At 35.3% G+C, this 23648-nt stretch overlaps 1 protein-coding gene across 1 annotated transcript in view; it reads left to right on the top strand.

The window, feature by feature from the left end:
• The window catches only part of ATRNL1 (attractin like 1), a 765538-nt gene that overhangs the window by 294341 nt on the left and 447549 nt on the right, over positions 1-23648 (top strand). The window contains exons 22-24 of the mRNA XM_047760605.1: positions 2233-2327; positions 8992-9070; positions 11028-11185. Of these exons, the coding sequence (XP_047616561.1) occupies positions 2233-2327; positions 8992-9070; positions 11028-11185 (332 nt within the window). The remainder of the gene's footprint in view (positions 1-2232; positions 2328-8991; positions 9071-11027; positions 11186-23648) is intronic.

Below are 23648 nucleotides of genomic sequence, written 5' to 3' on the forward strand. Positions count from 1 at the left end.
ACCAGAATGTCCATAGCCCTGGGGCACTATAGCCTCTATCCAGAGCTGCTCAGATGTCCCCAGCCACCCAGCCCCTATCTCTAAGGCCATCTTCTCCTAGTTTCTTAGTGGTTAGTTTCATGCTAGAAATAAGTAAAGATATATGCAGACAAGTCTTTCAGAATAGTTTTGAAATAATCCACTTTTCCTCAGTGGCATTTTTCCTTCATTCTGAGTTGATATTATCAATCCTCAATGTTGCAGCTCTACGTCTAAAACCTCTCAGCTACAGTTGACCAAGGTGATCATTTTTCTCTTTTCTAAACACTATATTTGCCTGGCTCCCTGGACACTGAATTTCGGTTTTCTTCCTGTTTCATAGGTTGCCCTCTCTATCTCCTTTGTTGGTTCCGACTGAAGATCTGATTATTTAACATTGTTTTGCCTTCAGGGCTCATCCCTTGGACCTCTCCTCTATCTACGAGTGGTGATTTCTTGGCTTCATGGCTTTAAATCCCATCTAAAATGCTGGTGATTTACCAATTGTTATCTACTACATTGCTGAGCTCAATTTACCACTTAGATGTTCAATAAGTAACTCAAACTTAACATCTTCAAAACTAAGCTTCTAATTCCAAACTCCCAACAAAGAAGACCTGTTCTCACCCATCTCAGTTAATAATGACATTTTGCTTGGTCTTGCTTGGGTCAAAAAACTTTCCCTTTCTTTCTCTCAAATGCTGCATCTATTTATTTAGTGAATCTGTTACACCTTACAAATACCTTTAGCTGTCTGACCCAGTCTTCTGATCGCCCCTGCTGTTGCCATTCTCCACTGTCACCTCTTGGTTACATTCTTGCCACAGCCTCCTTACAAGAATCACAGGTAAAACTTGTTCTTTCATTGAGGTTTTTGTACTTGCTTCCTCTGCCTGGATTACATGTTCTCTTGTAAACTCCATGGCTTATTCTTTTACTATCTTTGAGTTTTAAATGTTCCTTTTCAAAGTTGTAAGCATACTCCTACCTGGACAGCAATTTCTCCTCTCTTCACTGACTTATTACCCTTACATTTATTGTCATCTCTTATACTGTGACACTGTGAAATTACTTACTAATTTCAGTGTCCATTTGATAGAATATAGGTTGCATAAGAACAGAAATCTGTATCTTTTATTGTTATATATCTCCAGTGCCTAGAACAACACCAGTGCATTTAATTTGCCTCTTCATTTCTGGCAGTCAGATGAAAAGCAGAAATGTGACTACTCCATAGTCCTCATTCTCACTGATAGGGATCCCTATAAATTCTTTGAAAGACAGAATGTTGCCTTACACTAAATTATATGAGAAATATATAGGGTGGCTCTTATATAGTAAGCAACCTAAAGAATGACACGTTAATAATAAACCCAGTGATATTATTCGTGTTTACTTTCTATTTTAAGTGTTATTTTAAGTGTTTAAGTGTAATGCTGAGGGCATGACATGAAAGGTGTATATCCAAGAAACAGAAGTCATCTCTATTTAAGTAATTTGAATTTTTTTTAATAAAAGTGGTAGTTTAACATGAGAAATACTTCATCTTATGTATAACATTTGAAACTACTCATGACCTTTAACATTCATGCTTCACCTTGGCTTCAGTATTATATATGGACAAAATTTAAAAAATTTACCACTGAATTCTTCCTATCAGTTGTTAATAAGAGACATTTCTGTAGAATGATGTTTATCACAGAGTCATTACAAAATTGCTGAAAGTAAAAACTACCACAATAAATAAGGGACAGGTAAATGTATTATGGCATGTGATGAAATATTTTTTGGCTATTAAAATTCATATTTTCAAAGAATTTTGATTTTATGAAAGTAGGATGCCAAAATGTTTGCCTGTCTCGTTTTTATTTATAAAACTTGAGCTGGAATAAAATACATCAAAATATTACCTGTATTTTTTCTCTGGTTGTAAGATTGTGGATGACTTTATTTTTATTCTGTTACTTTTGGGTAGTTTCCAGAATGGCTGTGGTTTTTGCAGAATTTTTAAAGAATTAGGACCGCTTCCATATTTATATTTTGTTTTTTGTCGCCTGGTGACAAAGATTTACATTTTGCCTGTTTTGAGTAGGTGACTAATACTTAATGATAATCATTTTCAAATATGATATGCAACATATCTTCACCTTACTTTTGTTTATTAAACAATTCTTTGAAGTACCGATCAGGATTGTATTTTTTGTCCCCCTGCAGACAGCCTTTTGATTGATTATCAGTTTACATTCAGCTTATTGCAGGAAGATGATCGCCACCATACTGCCATAAACTTCATAGCAAACCCAGAACAGGTGAGACGCTAATTTAACTTTTATAAGACAGTTATATTAATATCAAGGAATAAAAGCTTTTGGTCATCTTTCATTGTAATTGTATCTCTTCCCAGAATTGTCACACCTTAGTCCTTTTGTGGAAAGACTTAATGCTGTTAATTATTTCCTTTCATAAAACTTAGTTATCCTTGGATTCAGAGAATTTGTGAGTCTGATATCTCAGATTTTGCAAACAGTCCTATAATTTAAATATTATTTCTGTTATTTTTCAGGCACACCATATTGTTTGTGCTCATAATTATGTTTTCAAACTGGGAGTATACTTGAATATAAAACCCATAACTTCAAAACACAAGCTATATATATATATATACATATATATATATATACACATACACATGTGTGTATGTGTGTATATATATATACACACATACACACACACACATATATATATATATTCTTTAAATATACATTACGTAGTAGTAGGTTTTCGTTGTATTTTTTCTAATCCACTGTTTTATCTGAGTTATATGAATGCTAGCTTTAAAAAAGTATTTTTATCGAGATATAATTGACGTATACATTGTGTCAGTTTAAAATGCATGGCATGCTGATTTGACACATGTGGGTCTAACATTATGATTACAACCAGAGCATGAGCTAACACCTCTATCATGTCACATACTTGTAATTATTTTTTGTCATGGCAGTAATTAACATCTAGAAACTTTGGAGTTTATAATGCAGTATAGTAGTCTATAATAACTGCGTTATGCGTTAGGTCTCTGGGACTTACTTATCTACTGTTTGTGAGTTTGTACCCTTTAACATCTTCCCAAGTCCTCCAGTGCTAAGCTGGTGGTAACGACCGTCCTACTCTCTGTCTTTATGAGCTTGGCTTTTTTAGATTTCACATTTATTTTTATTTTTGTTTTTTTAGGACCATGCTCATGGCATATGGAGGTTCCCAGGCTAGGGGTCCAATCAGAGCTATAGCTGCTGGCCTACGCCACAGCAACGTGGTATCAGAGCTGTGTCTGTGACCTACACCTCAGCTCACAGCAATGCTGGATCCTTTACCCACTGAATGAGGCCAGTGATCGAACCTGCGTCCTTGTGGATGCTAGTTAGATTCGTTTCTGCTGAGCCATGATGGGAGTGCCTAGATTTCACATTTAAATTATATTATACAGTATTTGTCTTTCGCTGTTCAATGTATCTCACTTAACATAATGGGGTGCTAGCTTCTTTAAGCATCTTACCACAGTATAATTTTACAAATTTATGTAGTTTTAATGCAAGAAAAATGTATTATGAATATTAATACCAACCATCAACTCAGGGTAAGGCTCTAAAGTTTATTTCGAGATAGTGCACATATATTGCTATCCATCTGAAACTTTTATCTGAGACTTTTATAAAGTTAAAAAGTACAGGCAATGGAAATATCAACCAGCTATACTTTATTTGAATGGAATTTTAGTTCTTTTAAACTTAAAAATCACTCTTTCAAGTGAAGAAGTTATATGAAATATTTGAGTTATTCATTTTTGTTTATTATGGTTAGAACACTTAACAAAAATCTACTTTCTTGAATAAGTTTTTTAAGAGTGCCAGAGAGTACTGTGAACTATAGGTACTAAGTTGTACAGCAATTTCTAGAATTTATTCTCCATAAGAAAATTTTGTGTCCATTGAACAACTCCCAGTTTACCCTTCCTCCCAGCCCTTGGCAACCACCATGCTATTTTAAGCTTATGTGAGTTTAAATATTTTAGATAGCTTATACAAGTAGAATCATGCAGTATTTGTTTTCTGCCTGTCACTGGCTAACTTCATGTACCATAATGTTCTCCAGGTACATCTGTGTTGTACAGATGGCAAGATTTCCTTTTTTTAAGGCTGAAAATATTCTTTTAATTGTATATATACCACATTTTCTCTTTTTTCTGAATTGAGCCGTAATTGACACACATTTCAGGTGTACAAAAATAATGATTCAATATTTGCATACATTGTAAAATGATGCCCACAATATGTCTAGTTAACATCCATCACCGTTCATTCTTAAAACATTTTTTTTTCTTGTGATGAGGTCTTGAAAGATTTATTCTCTTAGGCAGAAGAGCAGGAAATATCGCAGGCTTGGAGCTCCTCCCCAGAGAGTGCGGGTTTTAAACCACATAGTGGACAGCTCAACCTGGGGTCCAACACTGGAAAGAGGAGTCCCCCGGTTTAAAAACTAGTGGGACTTATAGGAGGGATATAGAAAAATGAGAGTCTCCTTTTTAAGAACATACTCACATGCTTACTTATTCCCAGAAACAGCATGGAAGAAGCAGATTGAAAGTTCCCTGGGCTCTTGCTGGTTTCCTGAGACAACCTAGCATTCACCCTGGTGCTCAGTAGGTGTCTACTATGGTCCCTGTAGCTCAGGTGCAGCTTCCCTCAATGACAAAGGCTGCTGTTGTCAAGGAGAGTGAGCACCAGGGGAGATGCAACTGGCCTGGGCTCAGAAATGCATCTGAACGGGGTGAGGGTAGCTATTGCTGATGCTCATGGAGGCAGCAGATCAGGAGTTGTCTGGAACTCTGACTCGCATGCTGGGATCATGCCATTGTACATCCCAGATTGCACCAGCTGCCTGCTCTCGACCTTTTTGGTGGAGTGCTGCTCTCCTTTGCAGCATAGGTGCTGTTGCCAGGAGGAGAAAGAGTACACATCTAGAGAGAACAGAACCAGCTCAGACCCTACCCCAGGGCTTCTGCTCCAACACCTTGAGATCCAACACAGTACCCAATAGAGTGGTGGTGGACTTTGAGCATAAGAGAAGCTCTCGCTCTCACTTAACTCTAGCTCTAGCCCCTCAAGCAACTAGGAGATAGCTGCCAGCACACCTGGGAGAAAAAAGTGACGCATGATAATTTTAGATCCAGCTCTCCCACCAAAACATCTGGGCATACACAGACTGCACAGGAGTGCCACCTCTTAAAAACTTTGTCTTAATTTTGTAGAGACAGAAAAAGTGAAACAAAATGAGAAGACTGAGTAATTAGTTTCAAATGAAAGAGCAAGAAAAACCCTAAACAAACGACTAATGAAATAGAGATAAATAATAGATCAGATGAAGAGTTCAAAGCATTAGTAATAAGAATGCTGGAGTTCCCGTCGTGGCACAGTGGTTAACGAATGGGACTAGGAACCATGAGGTTGCGGGTTCGGTCCCTGCCCTTGCTCAGTGGGTTAACGATCCGGCGTTGCCGTGAGCTGTGGTGTAGGTTGCAGACGCGGCTCGGATCCAGTGTTGCTGTGGCTCTGGTGTAGGCCGGTGGCTGCAGCTCCGATTGGACCCCTAGCCTGGGAACCTCCATATGCCGCAGGAGCGGCCCAAGAAATAGCAAAAAGACAAAAAAAAAAAAAGAATGCTAACTGGAACTTGGAAAAAATAGATGAACACAGTGAGAATTTTAACAACAAAGTAAAAAATTTAAAAAGAAATAAGCATAGCTAAATAATATAGTAACTGAAATGAGAAACACACTAGAAAAAATTAACATAAGACTAGGGGATATGGAAGACCACATGAGTGATCTGGAAGATAAAATAATGAAAATCACCCAATCAGAATAGCACAAGAAAGACAAATACTGAAAGGAAAACAGTTTAAGGAACCTCTGAAAAAACATCAAGCCTACCAATACTGGCATTATAGGGGCAACCTGTTTGCATTAGAGATGAATGGATAAAGATGTGGTATGTGTGGATAGATAGATAGATAGATAGATAGATAGATAGATAGATAGATAGAATGTGTGTGTAGATAGATAGATAGATACAGACAGACAGACACACACGTGCATGCACGTTACTCAGCCATAAAGAGTGAAGAAAACTTACCATTTGCAACAACATGGATTAACTTGGAAAATATTATGCTTGTGAGGCAAGTCAGACAGAGAAAGACAAATACTGTATGTTATCACTTATATGTGGAATCTAAAAGAATAAAACGAATGAATATTCAAAACAGAAACAGATTCGCACATATAGACTACAAACTAGTGTTTACCAGTAGACAGAAGGAAGGGGGAAGCAGCAAGATTGGGATAGTGGATCAAGAGGTACGCACTACTGTATATAAAATAAATAAGCTGAAGGATATATTATCCAGCACAGGTAATATAGCCAATATTCTATAGTAACTTTATATGGAGTATAATCTATGAAAATACTTTAGGACTGCTTTACACCTGAAACTAATATAATACTGTAAATCAACTATACCTCAATTAAGAAAAAGTAAATTACCAAAACAGAACTAAAAATTTTATTCTCCTAGCAAATTTCAAATTTATTCTAACATGTAGTACAGCATTATTTATTGTGTCATGATACTATACATTGTATTCTCATGACATTTATTTTATAGCTGGATGTTTGTATTTTTAACCCCTATTTCACCTACACCCTGCCTCTACCTCTAGCAAAAACCAATCTGTTTGTATATATGAGATCAGGCTTTTCTTTCTTATTTTAGATTCAATATATAAGTGAGATCATATGGTATTTTTCTGTTGGACTTATTTCACTTTATTTCATTTAACATAATATTCCTAAATTCCATCCATGTTTTTGCAAATCATAAGATTTCCATCTTTTTTATGGCTGAAAAAATACATACATAAGTATGTATAGTACGTTCAAATATATGTAGTATATTCATATCCTCTGCCCCCTTTTTATTTATTTCATTTAAAAATTTTTTTCTATATAAGTCCCACCTGTGGCATATGGACGTTCCCTGGCTAGGGGTTGAATCAGAGCTCCAGCTGTCTGCCTACACCAAAGCTGGAGCAATGCTGGATCTGAGCCACACCTGCATGCAGCCTACACTTGTGGAACCACCAGATTGTTAATCCACTGAGCGAGGCCAGGGGTCAAAACCACGTCCTCACAGACAGTATATTGGGTTCTTAACCTGCTGAGCCACAATAGGAACTCCCTCTCAATAAATAAATTGGCTTATTTATTTTTTTTGCTTCATTTTCTGTTGAGTTGTATGTATTTTTATATATTCCATATATTAACCCATTATCAGATATATAACATGCAGGTATTTTCTCCCATTCCACTGGTTGCTTTTTTGATTTTGTCTGTTGTTTCCTTGGTGTGGGGAAGTTTTTTAGTTTGATGCAGTCCTACTTGCCTATTTTTCCTTTTGTTGACTGTGGTTTCAATGTCATATCCAAGAAATCATTGCCATGACAAAAATCATGAGGCTACTTTCTCATATTTTCTTCTAGGAGTTTTATAGCTTTGGATTTATGTTTAAGTCTGTAATCCACTTTGAGGTGTTTTTGTTTGTTTGTTTGTTTGTTTTTTTAATGGTGTAAATTAAGTTCTGGAGATGGACTATTTATGTCCCTGTACAATTCATGTGTTAAATTTTAAATCTCAATGTGTTAGTATGTTAGTATGGATATTCTGGGAGGTGATTAGTTCATGAGGGCCAAAATCAGTAAAATTAGAAATGAAAAAGAAGTTATAACCAAGACCACAAAAATACAAAGGAATGACTACAAGCACCTCTATGCCAATAAAATGGATAACTTAGAAGAAATAAATGGGATATTGTCACACATCACTTCTGGCCTTTGCCTTTTGTGATGCTCTTTCCTTCCTTCTCTTATCGTCAGGGAAGGCCAAGTCCTTCTGTTAATTTCCTCTTAGGACAGTTATATCAGATATGGTGAGTCTTAATTGCTTATAGATTAATTTTTTTCCAAGAGCTACCCAGAAAAGTAGAGATGTATTTTCTGTTAGCTTACTTCTGTCTTATTTAGGAAAAAAACACAGTAGTACGAAGGAATTAATTTAATTTGTATAGTAGCCAGGTCTCACTTAGCAATACAGCTTTTTCTATGAGTATTTAAAACAGAACACATTATCTGGAACTAAGCTGGTTCAATCTATCATTCTTTGCATTTCTGCAAGTCTCAATAGTTACAATCATATGTGATTTCTGTTCCTCATCTCTTGGGGTAAGATTATGGCAAAGAACATTTATAGAAATCTCTTAGGTATTTGTTTCCTTGAAATTAAAAGAAAAGAGACTGCTAATGAATGACAAGATGTGTGTTGACTGATGTATAATTCTTTGGTTTTCCTCTGTATAGATGTTTCATGGTCTTTTTACCTCTTTTCCCCCAAGTAGATTCATAATTTTTACCTAAAAGTTTTATTTTACATATTTTAATTATTTTTTCATTAGAAACATTTATATAATTAGGCAGTATTTACCTAAGAAGAAGTCTTTCAACAAATCAACCTTATATTGCTGTAAAATTACTTTGGACTATCCCAAACCTGTACCATTTAAAAATTAGCTGCAGGTAAGTAAAGAGAATCAAAACACAAATACCGAAGTTCTGCAACCCCTGGCTTACTTACAGAAGGCTAGATTATAGCAGAGAAGAATATGGGAACTTTAAATATACCTTTGAATTTGTCACATATTTTTTTCATTAGAAAACATGTAATTGTCATCTACAGTTTCTTTCTTGACTATTGACATACAATGTATACAGCTTGAGAAATACAGCATAGATGTAATTAAAACATTAAGCCTATCTATCTAGTATAATTTTACTTTTTTTCACTTTAACATTTTCTTTCTTGGTAGTCAAACAAAAATTTGGATATTTCGATTAATGCATCAAACAACTTTAACCTCAACATTACGTGGTCAGTTGGTTCCACAGGTAAGAGAATTTGGTTGTCATGTGTCTTTCACTTCAGTTCCTATATCGAAAGTGTCCTAATGTGACCTTTTACTGTTACCTCAAATAATTGAAATTTAAAAATTATATGCCATAGTCATTGGGCTGTTTCAGGTAAAATAATAAGTAATATTATTTATTAAAGCTTTATTACTTTAGCTTCCTCCCTAATTCAATTAAAATTTGCTTAACAGATATTGTACACTATTTAATTTTTTATATGGCAGTGTTATGAATTCCTGTGATTTTAATTAAGATAGATTACTTCTTTGATGATGAGACTGATTTCAATTACTTGATTCAGCATTGAAAGTATAAATTTAATTATTAACCTTAATATTGATATAAAACAATGAAATTCTTCTGTATATGCTGATAAATTAATAGCTTATCTATTACTTCCAAGCTTTGACTTACTGACCTTTAAGAAATATAACTAGAGAAGAAGTAAATATGTATGTTAGATTAAGGAAAAGTATACTCACTTTTTTATATTTACATCTTAGGAAATTCCATTGCTTTCTACTTTCTATAGGAAAGAAAAACTGTTGCATAAAAATGCTGGAAACTTTTTAAAGAAAATATAGAAATCCATATTTGATTTTTGAAAATTAATTCATTATGTTATTTTAATACATAGAATAATGGAAATAAAATTCAAGAATGAAGAGGCTCTTTGTAATTCCACAGTTTACTGCATGTATAAAAAGTGGAAGTGTTAGGAGTTCTCCTGTAACGCAGTGGGTTGAGTAACTGCCATTGTCACTGCTGCAGCTTAGATAACGGCTGTGGTGTGGGTTTGATCCCTGTCCCAGAACTTCCACATGCTACTGCTGCAGCCCCCATGCCCCAAAACAGGTGAAAAGTTTGGAAAAATATGTAGACATTTTGCTATGGTAGTGCTAAACATACAGTAAAATCTTGGCACTGCTAGTTACGTTATTTAAGAGTTCATGATAACTTACACTGTTAATTTGAAATTTACTTCTGCACAATAAACTAACTCTACAAGAGTTTTAAAATTTGTCAACAAAATAATATAAAACATGCGTAATCAGTTTAGAACAGTGGTTTTCATATGCAAGAAATCACTTTTAACTTTCAGATTTCCAGAACCAAATCATAGAAATTTTGACTTGTCAGTTCGGAAGATGGCATCAGGAAATCAGCATTTTAAAAAACTATGCGAGGTAATTTTAGAATAGGTGATCAGTTTGAAATTAGTTCAGTTTCTCAGAATCCTAATTCTAATTATTTTTACTGGTAAGGTGGAGGGCTTGGTAAGATTGTTGGAAATTCTTTGCTCTGTTTGGTTAATTTCAATGGATATTTATTGAGTGCCCGATATATGTTTAACTGAACATTTAGCTCATGTTTTAAATTTTGTCCTCCTCCCGGTTTATTCAAAGTAGTGATAGTTCAATTTGCGGTAAATAAAAATATTGATTTATTTAATGTTTTCAACTGGATTGAGACATGTGAAATATGTCCTGATTTGTTTTGAAAAGCTCTGTGGAGAAGCGGATAAAACGCAGTTCCTAGAGCCATATATACCTGCCAAAGAGGACTTAACAGTTCAGATAGCTGTAAACTTGATGCAAGAGTTTAATCTTTCTGAGCCTAAGTTTTCACTTTGAAAAACAGAAATGGACTACCTCTGAGGTAAAATTGTTATTAGAATAAAATATAAAGTCTCTAAGCTGGTGCCTAGTACATAACACTTAATCAGTAGTATCATTTAAAAAATAATTTTTATATGCAATCTCTTTCCATTGTATTTATGACAAATCTTATTTTCTTACTTGTCATTCTAAATTGTAAACATGAGTTTATTTTGATAGTTCTTATAAGTACAGTTAAAGAAATTAAGTTAATTTCACATAATTATGTTAATAAAGATACCTGTTTCCTAATAATGTTATTATTATTTACATTTTAGCTGGAACGATATCTGGGGAGGAGACGCCTATAGTTTCCAAGACTAATATAAAGGAATACAGAGATAGTTTTTCCTATGAAAAATTTAATTTTAGAAGCAATCCAAACATTACATTCTATGTGTACGTCAGCAACTTTTCATGGCCTATTAAAATACAGGTAAGTGTTAATAGCTTTTAATCTAAAGACCATTGAATATTTTCATTACAAAAAGAATGCCCCTTTTTTTTGTTTAAAGAGATGACAAAGATTTCTATATTTTGAACAAAATGAAAACGTGTATTGAGCCTTTATAAAAGGATACGTGGATGTCTATGATGATGAAAGTCTTCATAAAAATGTTTATACAAATAATATTGAATCATCCAAAGAATGTACTGAGGTTTCAATGAGATTATATTCCTTAAATATAACTAGGTTTTTTTGTGTTTCCTGGTTAATTTTCTTGAGGCTTAATTAGATATTCTTTTCTTAAAATCCCACTTGAAATTATTTGCTGTGTTTGGTAATTTTATTTTTGCTTTATTATATCATTAAAAATTTAGTATTAAGTATACGTAGCAGTTAATTCTTTAAGCCTCCCTACCTCTCACTGTTGACTTCTTTATATTCTCTCTCTCTATGTTGTATGTTTTATTTTTCTTGTGTTTACCGATGGGCTGCTGAAAGCTTCAGATTTATTGCTAAGAAAGATTTAGGATGTTTTTTCCATCTTGAATTATTTAAGGTTTGGGTTCTTAAGTTATGCTTTTATAAAAGAAGAGTTTATATGTTGTAATGTTTGGATTTATTTATTCATTCTTTCATGATTTTTTTATGGAATCCAAATTAGTTTACTGAATAGCTCATGTGTGCCAGGTCCTGCGCTAGGCCATTATGTTTTGAAATCTTAAAACATTAGAGATAATTTCTTCTCCTTTTACAATAATAAATGACAGCTTATGATCTATGATCATAAATTTTTGTATGTTAGTTTTATTAATTTCTGTGTGTGATTTGTGGAAGGACTAAGTGATTTTTAAAAATCACATATTTGCTGGAAAAATTCTTATAAGGTTGATTTTATATTTAAATTAAAGAAATTACTTACCTATTCAAGAAAGTTACTACCAACTACTACTCACTAAGTAGTTATGGAAGTTAATTTGATAAATTTACTTCATTGTGATTGATTTGCATGCTAGTACAGTCACAACATGTAAGAAATATTTCCATACAGTTTTTGAAATTTTTGACATTGAGGACATTGGATGTATCATTTCATTTTCTAAGATTTATACAGAAATAGTAATCAAATTTCACTTCTTTTATTCAGATTAAATTTGGTGACAAAAGGGTTCATCCGTATGCTTATTAAGTAGTAATTCAAATTGAAAGAATTATTACATATATATATATATATATTTTTTTGGCTTTTTGCCTTTTCTAGGGCTGCTCCTGCGGCATATGGAGGTTCCTAGGCTAGGGGTCGAATCGGAGCTGTAGCTGCCGGCCTACGCCAGAGCCACAGCAACGCGGGATCCGAGCCATGTCTGCAACCTACAACACAGCTCACGGCAACGCCAGATCCTTAACCCACTGAGCGAGGCCAGGGATTGAACCCACAACCTCATGGTTCCTAGTCGGATTCGTTAACCACTGAGCCACAATGGGAACTCCCATGAAAGAATTACTATATTTTTAATTGTTTCCTGCCCTTTATTCCATGGCTATCTAATGACATTTTATTTTTAAGCAAATTACATTGTTACTTTAGAATGTTTGTGAATATTTAAGTTAGAAATTAACTTTCTAAATTGGATTTTATTTTGAGATCATACTAGTAATATGTTCTATAAGCCAAACCAGAATTTATGTAATGAAGTTGAAATATCCCACTCTCCCAAAATTACAAAATGTGGAAAATAACTGTGATGGTCAAGATAGGTAGACCTTCATTTCTACTCTTTGTTTAAATCATTACTTTAGTTCTGAGGAATGTGTAATATTAAGGCATGTGAGTATTTGTGTTTGTTTATAGAACTATAGCAAACTTTCCATTTTAAGCATAAAATAGTAGAATTATTTTGAGAGTTACTTACTAATAGGATTGAATTATATTGATTGTTTTTTTGAATATTTAACCACTTTTGCTGATCAGGTGTGTATTCCACTTAGTCATTTTGCATTACACCTTTTATATATTGTTCAACGTGATTTGTTAAAATTTTGTTGAGAATTTTTATATCTATGTTTATGAGGGATATTGGTCTGTACTTTCCTAGTCTAGTCATCTAATTTGACTTTGTAGCATGGTACTGCTGCCCTTATAAAACAAATTGGGAAGTTTTCCTTCCTCTGTAATTTCTGAAAGAATTTATGTAGAATCCATATTATTTCATCTTTAAATTTGTGGTTGATTTCAACATTGAATGTATTTGAACTTGAGTCTGTCTTTGTAGGAATATTTTAACTACAAATTTAGTATCTTTAATAGGTTGAGAGCTTTTCAAGAAAAATCTGTTTTTTTCTTGAGTGAGCATTATCAGTTTGTGTTTCTCAATTGTGTCTTTCCCATTTTATCTAATTTGTAGAATTTATTGGCAAAAGACTTAATAATTACCTTTTATCCATTGATGTCATCTAATTCTTGATATTGATAATTTGTTTCTCATTTGTCTTGATCAGTCTTGATAGAGAGTTATCTGTTGCATTTATTTTTCTTAAGTAAATAGATGGTTTCATTTATTTTTCTACTTTTACTTCACTAATTTCTTTTTATTTCCTTCAGTTTTCTTAGTCTGACATTAATTTGCTCTGCTTTTTCTGGTTTCTTAAGTTGAATGCTTTCTAATTTCCCTCTTAATTTCCTCCATGATCAGTGGGATATTTAGAAGTGAAATATTTCCTTTCCAACTGTTTAAAGAATTTCTAGAAATATTTCTGTCACTTACCTCTAATTCCAATGAGGTTAAAGAACATTTTGAATCCTTTGAAATTTTTAAGCTTTATTGAGACTTATTTTATGGTCCAGTATGTATGGCAGAATAATAGCTCCACAAAGGTGACTACATCCTAATTTCTGGTACATGCTATTATCCTGCATGGACAAAGAGGACTTTGAAGATGTCATAATTTAGGACATTAAGATGATTACTCTAGGTTACTGGGGTGTACCCATCCTTACTACATGAGTCCTTAATATAACCTTTTCTGGCTGAGGTTGGGGTCAGAGGGTGGTTCACCTGCAGAGTAATGGTCAGAGGGAATCAACATTTCTGGTAGTGAGTTTGGAGAAAGGCAGATCGAGAGCCAAGGAATGGTCTCTAGAAGCTGAAAAAGTTGAGGAAATAGATTCTTCCCTAGAGCCTCTGAAAAATGCAGCCCTGCTGACACCTTGATTTTAGTCCTGTCAAGCCTCTGTCAGATTTCTAACATACAGAACTATAAGATAGGTTGTATCAATTCTTTTAGGCCACTAGTTCTGTGTTAATAGGTTACTACACCAATAGAAAATGAATAAACCTAGTGTCTTAATCCATGTAGGCTGCTATGAAAAAAATGTCAGTGACTGGGTAGTTATATAAAACAGAAATTTATTGCTCACCCTTCTCAAGGCTGAGAAGTCCAAGATCAAGGCACCAGCATGGTCAGGTTTGGTGATGGCCATTTTCCTGGTCATAGCCAGTGCCTTCTTGCCTTATCCTCACAAGGGAACGGGAGCTCTGTGGGACCTCTTTTATAGGAGCGCTAATCCCATTCATGATTGATGCACCCTCATGCCCTAATCACCTTTGCAAAGACCATAGTGGCCAGGATATGCTCTCTAAAGGTACAGTTGTGCTGTCGGACAGAGTCTTCTACAAATGTCAGTTATATCAAATTGGCTGATAGCTTTTTCAAGTCTTCTAGTGTCCTCATTTGGTGTGCTGTCATTTTGTTTTGTTTCTGGTCTTTTTAGAGGTGCACCCACAACATATGGAAGTTCCCAAGCTAGGTGTCACATCGGAGCTGCAGCTGCCATAGCCACAGCAATGCAGGATCCAGGCCTCATCTGTGACCTACACCACAGCTCATGGCAGTACCCACTGAGCGAGGTCAGGGATAGTGCAACCTCGTGGATACTAGTCACACTCGTTTCTGCTACGCCACAATGGGACCTCCAGGTGCTCTGTCATTTTGAAAAGTGACTGTTAAAATCTCTAACCATTATTGTAGATTAGTTTATTTTTCTTATAGTTCTCCCCCCCCCAATTTTATAGTCTTTATTGACTTCTTAATATGGAATATGGAGGATTAATATTTGAAATTTTTTTCTACATCCCTGTCACAGCATGCTGATTATTTTGTAAAAAATTTTTATTGTAGTTGATTTACAATGTTCTGTCAATTTCTACTGTTCAGTAAAATAACCCATTTATGCATATGTATATATATATATGTATGTTCTTTTTCTCACATTATCCTCCATCATGTTCCATCATAAGTGACTAGATATAGTTCCCTATGCTATACAGCAGGATTTCATTGCTTATCCACTCCAAATGCTATAGTTTACATCTATTAACCCCAAACACACAGTCCAGCCCACTCCCTCCCACTCTCCCTTGGCAACCACAAGTCTTTTCTCCATGACCATGAGTTTGTTTCTTTTCTGTAGATAGGTTCATTTGTGCCATATTTTAGATTCCAGATATGTGATATCATATGGTATTTGTCTTTCCGACTTACTTCACTTAGTATGAGAGTCTCTAGTTCCATCTGTGTTGCTGAAAATGGCGTTATCTTGTTCTTTTTTATGGCTGAGTAGAATTCCATTGTGTATATATACCATGTCTTCTTAATCCATTCATTTGTCAGTGGATGTTTAGGTTGTTTTCATGTCTTGGCTATTGTGAATAGTGCTGCAATGAATATGTGGGTGCATGTGTCTTTTTCAAGGAAGGTTTTATCTGGATATATACCCAAGAGTGGGATTGCTGGGTCATATGGTAGTTCTATATTTAGTTTTCTGAGGTACCTCCGTACTGTTTTCCATAGTGGTTATACCAATTTACCATAGTGTATATCACCACCAGTGTAAGAGGGTTCCCTTTTCTCCACACCCTTTCCAGCATATTTGTAGACTTACTGGTGATGACCATTTTGACTAGTGTGAACTACCTCATGGTAGTTTTGATTTGCATTTGTCTAATAAATAGTGATGTTGAACATTTTTTTCATGGGCCTGTTGGCCATCTGTATGTCTTCTTAGCAGAAATGTCTATTCAGGTCTTCTGCCCATTTTTCAGTCGGGTTGGGTTTTTTTGCTGTTGAGTTGTATGAGTTGCTTATATATTTTAGAGATTAAGCCCTTGTCAGTTGCATCATTTGAAACTATTTTCTCCCATTCTATAGGTTGCCTTTTTTTTAAGGTTTCCTTTGCTGTGCAAAAGTTTTTAAGTTTGATTAGGTCCCATTGGTTTATTTATTTTTTTAAAATTTCTATTGCTTTGGGAGACTGACCTAAGAAAACATTTGTACAGTTGATGTCAGAAAATATTTTGTCTATGTTCTCTTCTAGGAGTTTTGTGGTTTCTTGTCTTATGTTTAAGTCTTTAAGCCAATTTGAGTTCATTTTTTGTGCGTAATGTGAGAGTATGTTCTAGTTTAATTGATTTACATGCTGCTGTCCAGTTTTCCCAGCAACACTTCATGAAGAGACTTCTTCCCATTTTATATTCTTGCCTTCTTTGTTGAAAATTAATTGACCAAAGGAGTCTGGGTTTATTTCTGGGTTCTCTATTCTGTTCCATTGATCTGTATCTCTGTTTTGGTACCAGTACCACAACATCTTGACTATTGTAGCTTTGTGATATTGTCTGAAGCCTGGGAGAGTTATGCCTCCTGCTTGTTTTTTTTTTTTTCTTCCTTCAGGATTGCTTCAGCAATTTTGGATCTTTTATGGTCCCCTATATAAATTTTTTGGATTGTTTATTCTAGTTCTGTGAAGAATGTCATGGGTAATTTGATAGCGATTGCATTGAAACTGTAGATTGCTTTGGGTAGTATGGCCATTTTAAGGATATTAAATCTTCCAATCCAAGAGCATGGAATAATTTTCCATTTCTTTGAATCCTCTTTAATTTCTTTGATTAATGTCTTATAGTTCTCAGTGTGTAAGCCTTTCACCTTCGTGGTCAGGTTTATTCCTAGGTATTTAATTTTGGGGGTGCAGTTTTAAAGGTTTTGCATTTTTTTTTGTCTTTTTGCTATTTCTTTGGGCCGCTCCCGCGGCATATGGAGGTTCCCAGGCTAGGGGTTGAATCAGAGCTGTAGCCGCTGGCCTATGCCAGAGCCACAGCAACGCTGGATCCGAGCCGTGTCTGCAACCTCCAGCACAGCTCACGGCAACACCGGATCGTTAACCCACTGAGCAAGGGCAGGGACTGAACCCGCAACCTCATGGTTCCTAGTCGGATTTATTAACCACTGCACCACGATGGGAACTCCCAGGTTTTGCATTTTTATATTCTTTTTCAATAATTCATTATTAGTATACAGAAATGTAACTGATTTCTGAATGTTAATCTTGTATTCTGCTACTTTGCTAAAATCATTGATCAGTTTGAGTAGTTTTTGTGTGGAGTGCTTAGTGTTTTCTATACATAGTATCATGTTATCTGCCTACAGTGACAGTTTTATCTCTTGTCTTCCAATGTGGATATCTTTTATTCCTTTTGTTTGTCTCATTGCTGTGGCTAGGAATTCCAATACTATGTTGAATAAAAGTGGTGAGAGTGGGAATCCTTGTCTTTTTTTATTTTCTTTTAAATTTTATTTACTTATTTATTTTTTCCACTGTACAGCATGGGGACCAAGTTACACATGGTCCCATTGTCGTGTTGCAATGTAAGTATCTAGACATAGTTCTCAGTGCTACACAGCAGGACCTCATTGTAAATCCATTCCAAGAGCAACAGCTTGCATCCGTTAACCCCAAGCTCCCCATCCCTCCCACTCCCTTCCCCTCCCTCTGGGCAACCACAAGTCTATTCTCCAAGTCTGTGATTTTCTTTTCCGTGAAAAGTTTCATTTGGGCTGTATATTAGATTCCACATATAACTGATATCATATGGTATTTGTCTTTTTCTTTCTGACTTACTTCACTCAGTATGAGAGTCTCTAGTTCCATCCATGTTGCTGCAAATGGCATTATTTTGTTCTTTTTTATGGCTGAGTAGAATTCCATTGTGTATATATACCACATCTTCCTAATCCAATCATCTGTCAATGGACATTTGGGTTGTTTCCATGTCTTGGCTATTGTGAATAGAGTTGCAATGAACATGCGGGTGCATATGTCTTTTTTAAGGAAAGTTTTGTCCAGATATATGCCCAAGAGTGGGATTTCTGGGTCATATGGTAGTTCTATGCATAGATTTCTAAGGTACCTCCATACTGTTCTCCATAGTGGCTATACCAGCTTACATTCCCCCCAACAGTGCAGGAGGGTTCCGTTTCCTCCACACCCCCTCCGGCATTTGATCTTTGTGGACTTATTAATGATGGCCATTCTGACTAGTGTAAGGTGGTATCTCATGGTAGTTTTTGATTTGCATTTCTCTAATAATCTGGGATGTTGAGCATTTTTTCATGTGCTGCTGAGACGAGCTCATCAGGTTAGGACTGAAGAACGGGTGCTGTGAAACTTAAGGAAAAAGTTAACATAAAATAAGACATAGAGACATTTATCTTAATTAAAGGTGGGAACTGGGGGACTCAAGGTTTCAGGTTCCAAGAGCACCACCTCAAGAAACCACACTGCTTTTATTGTGCTCTTTAGGACTACGTCAAGTGAGGAGGGGGTTGTAGGTGCAGGATACAGGTTTTTTTTTTTTTTTAATTACATTAAAAATCACTTAGCCAGTAGCTGATTAAGCTTTTATTCTGACCTTTAGGCATTTAACAATCATTAGCATTGAGGAAGCTTGGTGTCAGCTATCTATGCATAGAATTCTAGAGAATCATCATTGTGCTTCTGCAGACCCCTGCCTATCTGCAGCAACCTGGTGTGCCTCGGTTTGCACCTTGGTTCTCCTTGCTAATGCATATCCTGCTAATGACCGTTCATAAACCCCTTGGGGCAATGAGGCTCATCTTCCTCTTATTCTTTAGGGGACATATCATGATGTGCAAATGGCATGCCTATCTGCACAGGTCCATCGTGCCTAGACCAATGCATTATGTCCTCATTCAGCTGACCACATGAATAACTTATGCCTTTAGGTCTTTGTTCTTAAGCTTAAATCATTTACCAGCACTGCGACTGTTTTCCAAGCAGGAAGATGGGATAAAGTGAAGCAGGACAAGATGGAGTTTTTAGCATAGAAAATAGAAGCAAAGAGGCTAAGAAAATGTTGTAAAAACATGTCTCATGACAATGTGCTTGTGGGCCATTTGTATATCTTCCTTGGAGAAATGTCTATTCAGGTCTTTTGCCCATTTTTCCATTGGGTTGTTGGCTTTTTTTTTTCTGTTGAGTTGTATAAGTTGCTTGTATATTCTAGAGATTAAGCCCTTGTCAGTTGCATCATTTGAAACTATTTTTTCCCATTCTGTAAATTGGCATCCTTGTCTCATTCCAGATTGTAGTGGGAAGGCTTTCAGCTTTTCTCTGTTGGGTACTATATTGGCTGTATAGTACCTAAATATTGGCTGTTTTTCCTAAATGGCTTTTATTATGTTAAGATATACCCACTTTGGTAAGAATTTTTATCATGAATGGATATTAGATTTTGTAAAATGCTTTTTCTGCATCTGCTGAGATGATCATTTAGTTTTTAACTTTTCTTTTGTTAATGTGGTGTATGACATTGATTGATTTGCAAATGTTGAACCACCCTTGTGAACTTGGGATGAATCCCACTTGGTCATGGTGTACGATCTTTTTTATATATTGTTGGATTTGGTGGGCTAACATTTTGTTGAGAATTTTTGGGGCTATATTCATCAAAGATATTGGCCTATAATTTTCTTTTTTTGGTAGTATCTTTGTCTGGTTTTGGTATTTGGGTGATGCTGTCTTCACAGAATGTCTCTGGGAGTGTTCCTTCTTCAACCTTTTAGAAAAGTTTAAGGAGGGTGGATATAAGGTCTTCTTTGTATGTTTGGTAGAATTCTCCTGTGGCGCCATCTGGTCCTGGAGTTTTGTTGGTAGGCAGGGTTTTTTTTGTTTTTGTTTTTTTAATTTCCTATTCAACTCTATTTTTGTGATTGGTCTTTCAAATTATCTAATTCTTCTTGACTCAATTTTGTATGCTCTATATTTCTAGAAAGTTGTCTGTTTCTTCTAGGTTGTCAAATTTGTTGGCACACAATTGTTCATAGCATTCTTTTATGGTTTTTTGTAGTTCTGCAGTATCCATTGAGATTTCTCCTTTTTCATTTCTTATTTTATTTGACTTCTTTCCTCCTCTTGGTGAGTCTGGCCAGAGGCTTGTCGATTTTGTTTATTACCCTTTCAAAGAATCATCTCTTGGTTTTATTGATTTTTTTCCCATTGTTTTCTGAATCTATTTTATTGATTTCCTCTCTCATCTTTATGATTTCCTTTCTTTTGCTGACTTTAGATTTTGTTTGTTCTTTTTTCTAATTCTTTTAGGTGGTGAGTTAACTTTTAGATTTGAGATTTTTCTTCTTTTTTGAGGAAAGACTGTATTACTATAAACTTCTCTCTAAGCACTACTTTTGAGGCATCCCGTTGATTTTGAATGGTTGTGTTTTTATTATCATTTGTTTCAAAGTATTTTTTCAATTTCCCTTTTGATTTCGTCAGTGATCTATTGGTTTATTAGTAGCATGTTGTTTAGTATCCATGTAGTAGGTTTTTGTTATTTCTTTTCCTGTGGCTGATTTCTAGTTTCATGCCATTTTGGTCAGAGAAGATAGTTGAAATAATTTCTATACTCTTAAATTTGTTGAAGTTAGTTTTGTGCCACAGTATGTGGTCAATCCTTGAGAATGTCCCATGTGCACTTGTAAAGAATGTATATTCTGATATTTTTGGATAGAATGTCCTGAAAATACCAATTAAGTCTATTGGGTCTTTTAGAATCTCTGTTGCTTTATTGATTTCCTGTCTGGAGGATCTGTCCTTTAATGTGAGCAGTGTGTTAAAGTCTCCTATTATTGTAGTCCCATCAATTTCTCCTTTCATGTCTTTTAGTATTCATTGTATATATATTTTGATGTGTTTAATAAACTCTTCTTGAATCAATCTTTTTAATCATTAAATAGTGTCCTTATTTTTCTTTATGGCCTTCTTTTAAAGTATACTTTGATATGAGTATTGCAACCCTAGCATTCCTGTCTTTCCGATCGGCATGAAACATCTTTTTCCATCCCCTTACTTTCAATTTATATGTTTCTTTTACCCTAAGGTGACTCTCTTTTAGGGAACATATTGTAGACTTGTTATTTTATCCATTCTGCCATCCTATGTTTTTTAATTAGACCATTCAGACCATTTATATTTAAGGTATTGATAAGTATGTATTTATTGCCACTTAAAACCTTGTTTTCCAGTTGATTTTATGTTTCTCCTTTGTTCCTTTTTTTTGGTTGGATGATTTCCTTTTATGTTTCTTTCCTCTTCTTAGTTTTTGTGAATGTATTGTTTGTTTTTGATTTGTGGTTGCCCTGTTTTTCAAGTAAGTTAATCCCTTCTTGTATCTGCTTGCTTTAGCCTGATAGTCATATAGGCTTAAATACATTCTAGAAAAAAAAGTTGGGATTTTCTTACTTTCCTTCCCCATATTTTATCATTTTGATGTACTGTTTTAGCATCTTCAGGTTTATCCTTTTGCTGTTCCTTGTGTATATTGTTGCTTTTATGATAGTTTTTTTCCTTTTATTTCTATTTACTTGTATATTTAAGTCATTACTTTTCAATTGTGATTTCCCCCATCCTATTTCTTCTTACTTTTTTAAATTTAGAGTAGCCTTTTCAGTATTTCTCTTAGAATGGGTTTAGTATTGGTGTACTATATTAGTTTTTGTTTGTTGGAGAAATTCTTTATTTCCTCTTCTATTTTAAATGATATCCTTGCTTGGTAAAGTATTCTAGGCCACAGACTTTTCCCTTTTGGAACTTTGAATATATCTTCTGGCCTGTCATGTTTGTGTAGAGAAATCAGCTGATAGCCTTATGGGGGTTCCCTTATAATTAAGTCTTTTTTTTTTTCTCTTGCTGCCTTTAGAATCCTCTCTTTACCTTTAGCTTTTGCCATTATTATTATAATATGTTTTGGTATGGGCCTGTTTGCTTTCTACCTCTTTGGGCACTCTGTACTTCCTACATCTTGATATCTGTTTCCTTTAGATTTGGAAAGTTTTCAGCCATAATTTCTTCAAATATATTCCCTATCCCCTCTTCTTTTTCCCCTCTTCTTTTTCTCCTCCTTGGAATCACTATTATCCATAGATTTCCCTGCTTTACATTATCCCACAGATCTCTTATATTGCTTTCATATATTTTTTTTTCATTTGCTTTTCTGTCTGCTGTTCTGATTGGGTGATTTCCACTATTCTATCTTCCAAATCACTAATTTGTTCCTCTGCATTATTCATTCTGCTCTTCACTTCCTTTAACTCAGTTTGAGTGTCTGCAAATGAATTTTCTAATTTTTCAGGGTTCCTCCTTATATTTTTCTAGTTCCTTTCTAAAGTAACTTGAATTACTGTTCATATCTACTCTTAATTCCTTCATATTTGCCCTTAAGTCCTTCAGTATTTTCACTGTCTCCTTTTTGAACTTGGTGGGTATTAAACTGCATAGGTCTGTTTCATTGTTTGCTCTTTCAAGTGAATTCTTCTGTTATTTTCAGTGGGAGTGATTTCTGAGCTTCTTATTTTGCTTATATTTTTCTCATTTGGTTAGTTCAGAGAAACCAACTACTGTAGTCTTGAAGGACTATTTCTATGTGAAAGCATCCCTAGGTATTTTGTGAGGGTTTTACTATTTATTTTTTATGTGAAGGTTTGAATGTTTGTTGTCCCTTTACTCAGTGTGTGCTGGCCATTATCCCCTTGATAGGGTGCTGCATGTGCTTCCAGGGAGATGGAGGCAATGGACAGGGCTAGTATCCAGTGGCTGGTTGCTTGGCCCTTGACAGTAACAAGGACCCTAAGGAAAGTGGTGTAGGCTGCTCCTAGTTGCAGGGCCCTGTACTCAGGCAGGTTTAGCTGGTGCCTGGAGCATTTGGCAGTGGCAGTGGCAGCGGCAGGGTGTGTGCATTCCCAGGGGAGTGAGAGCAACAACAGGTGGTGGTGCTTGGTTGCATTGTCGTTTTCTCTGCCGACCTCTGAGTTGACTGGGGATACAAGTGGTGCCTGCTCACAGACCTCTAGTGGTGGCAGGCCACACCCATCTCTGGAGTCAGAGATAACTGCAGTAGTTTTCCCTTGCTACCATAGACCATGCAGGAAGCACCCCTTCACACTTAGCCCATGCAGGAGGCATCACTGCCCATAGCTGGTTCAAGAGGGGCTGTTTCCCATAGTCCATGCAAGAGCCACATTGCCACATGTATCCTTGCCCTCCAACAGTCTGTGTATGCACAGAGAAAGATATTCCTATGGTGGTCCACCCATACTTCTCTTG

This window comes from Phacochoerus africanus, chromosome 15, assembly GCF_016906955.1.
Source record: "Phacochoerus africanus isolate WHEZ1 chromosome 15, ROS_Pafr_v1, whole genome shotgun sequence".
Classification (NCBI taxonomy): Eukaryota; Metazoa; Chordata; class Mammalia; order Artiodactyla; family Suidae; genus Phacochoerus; species Phacochoerus africanus.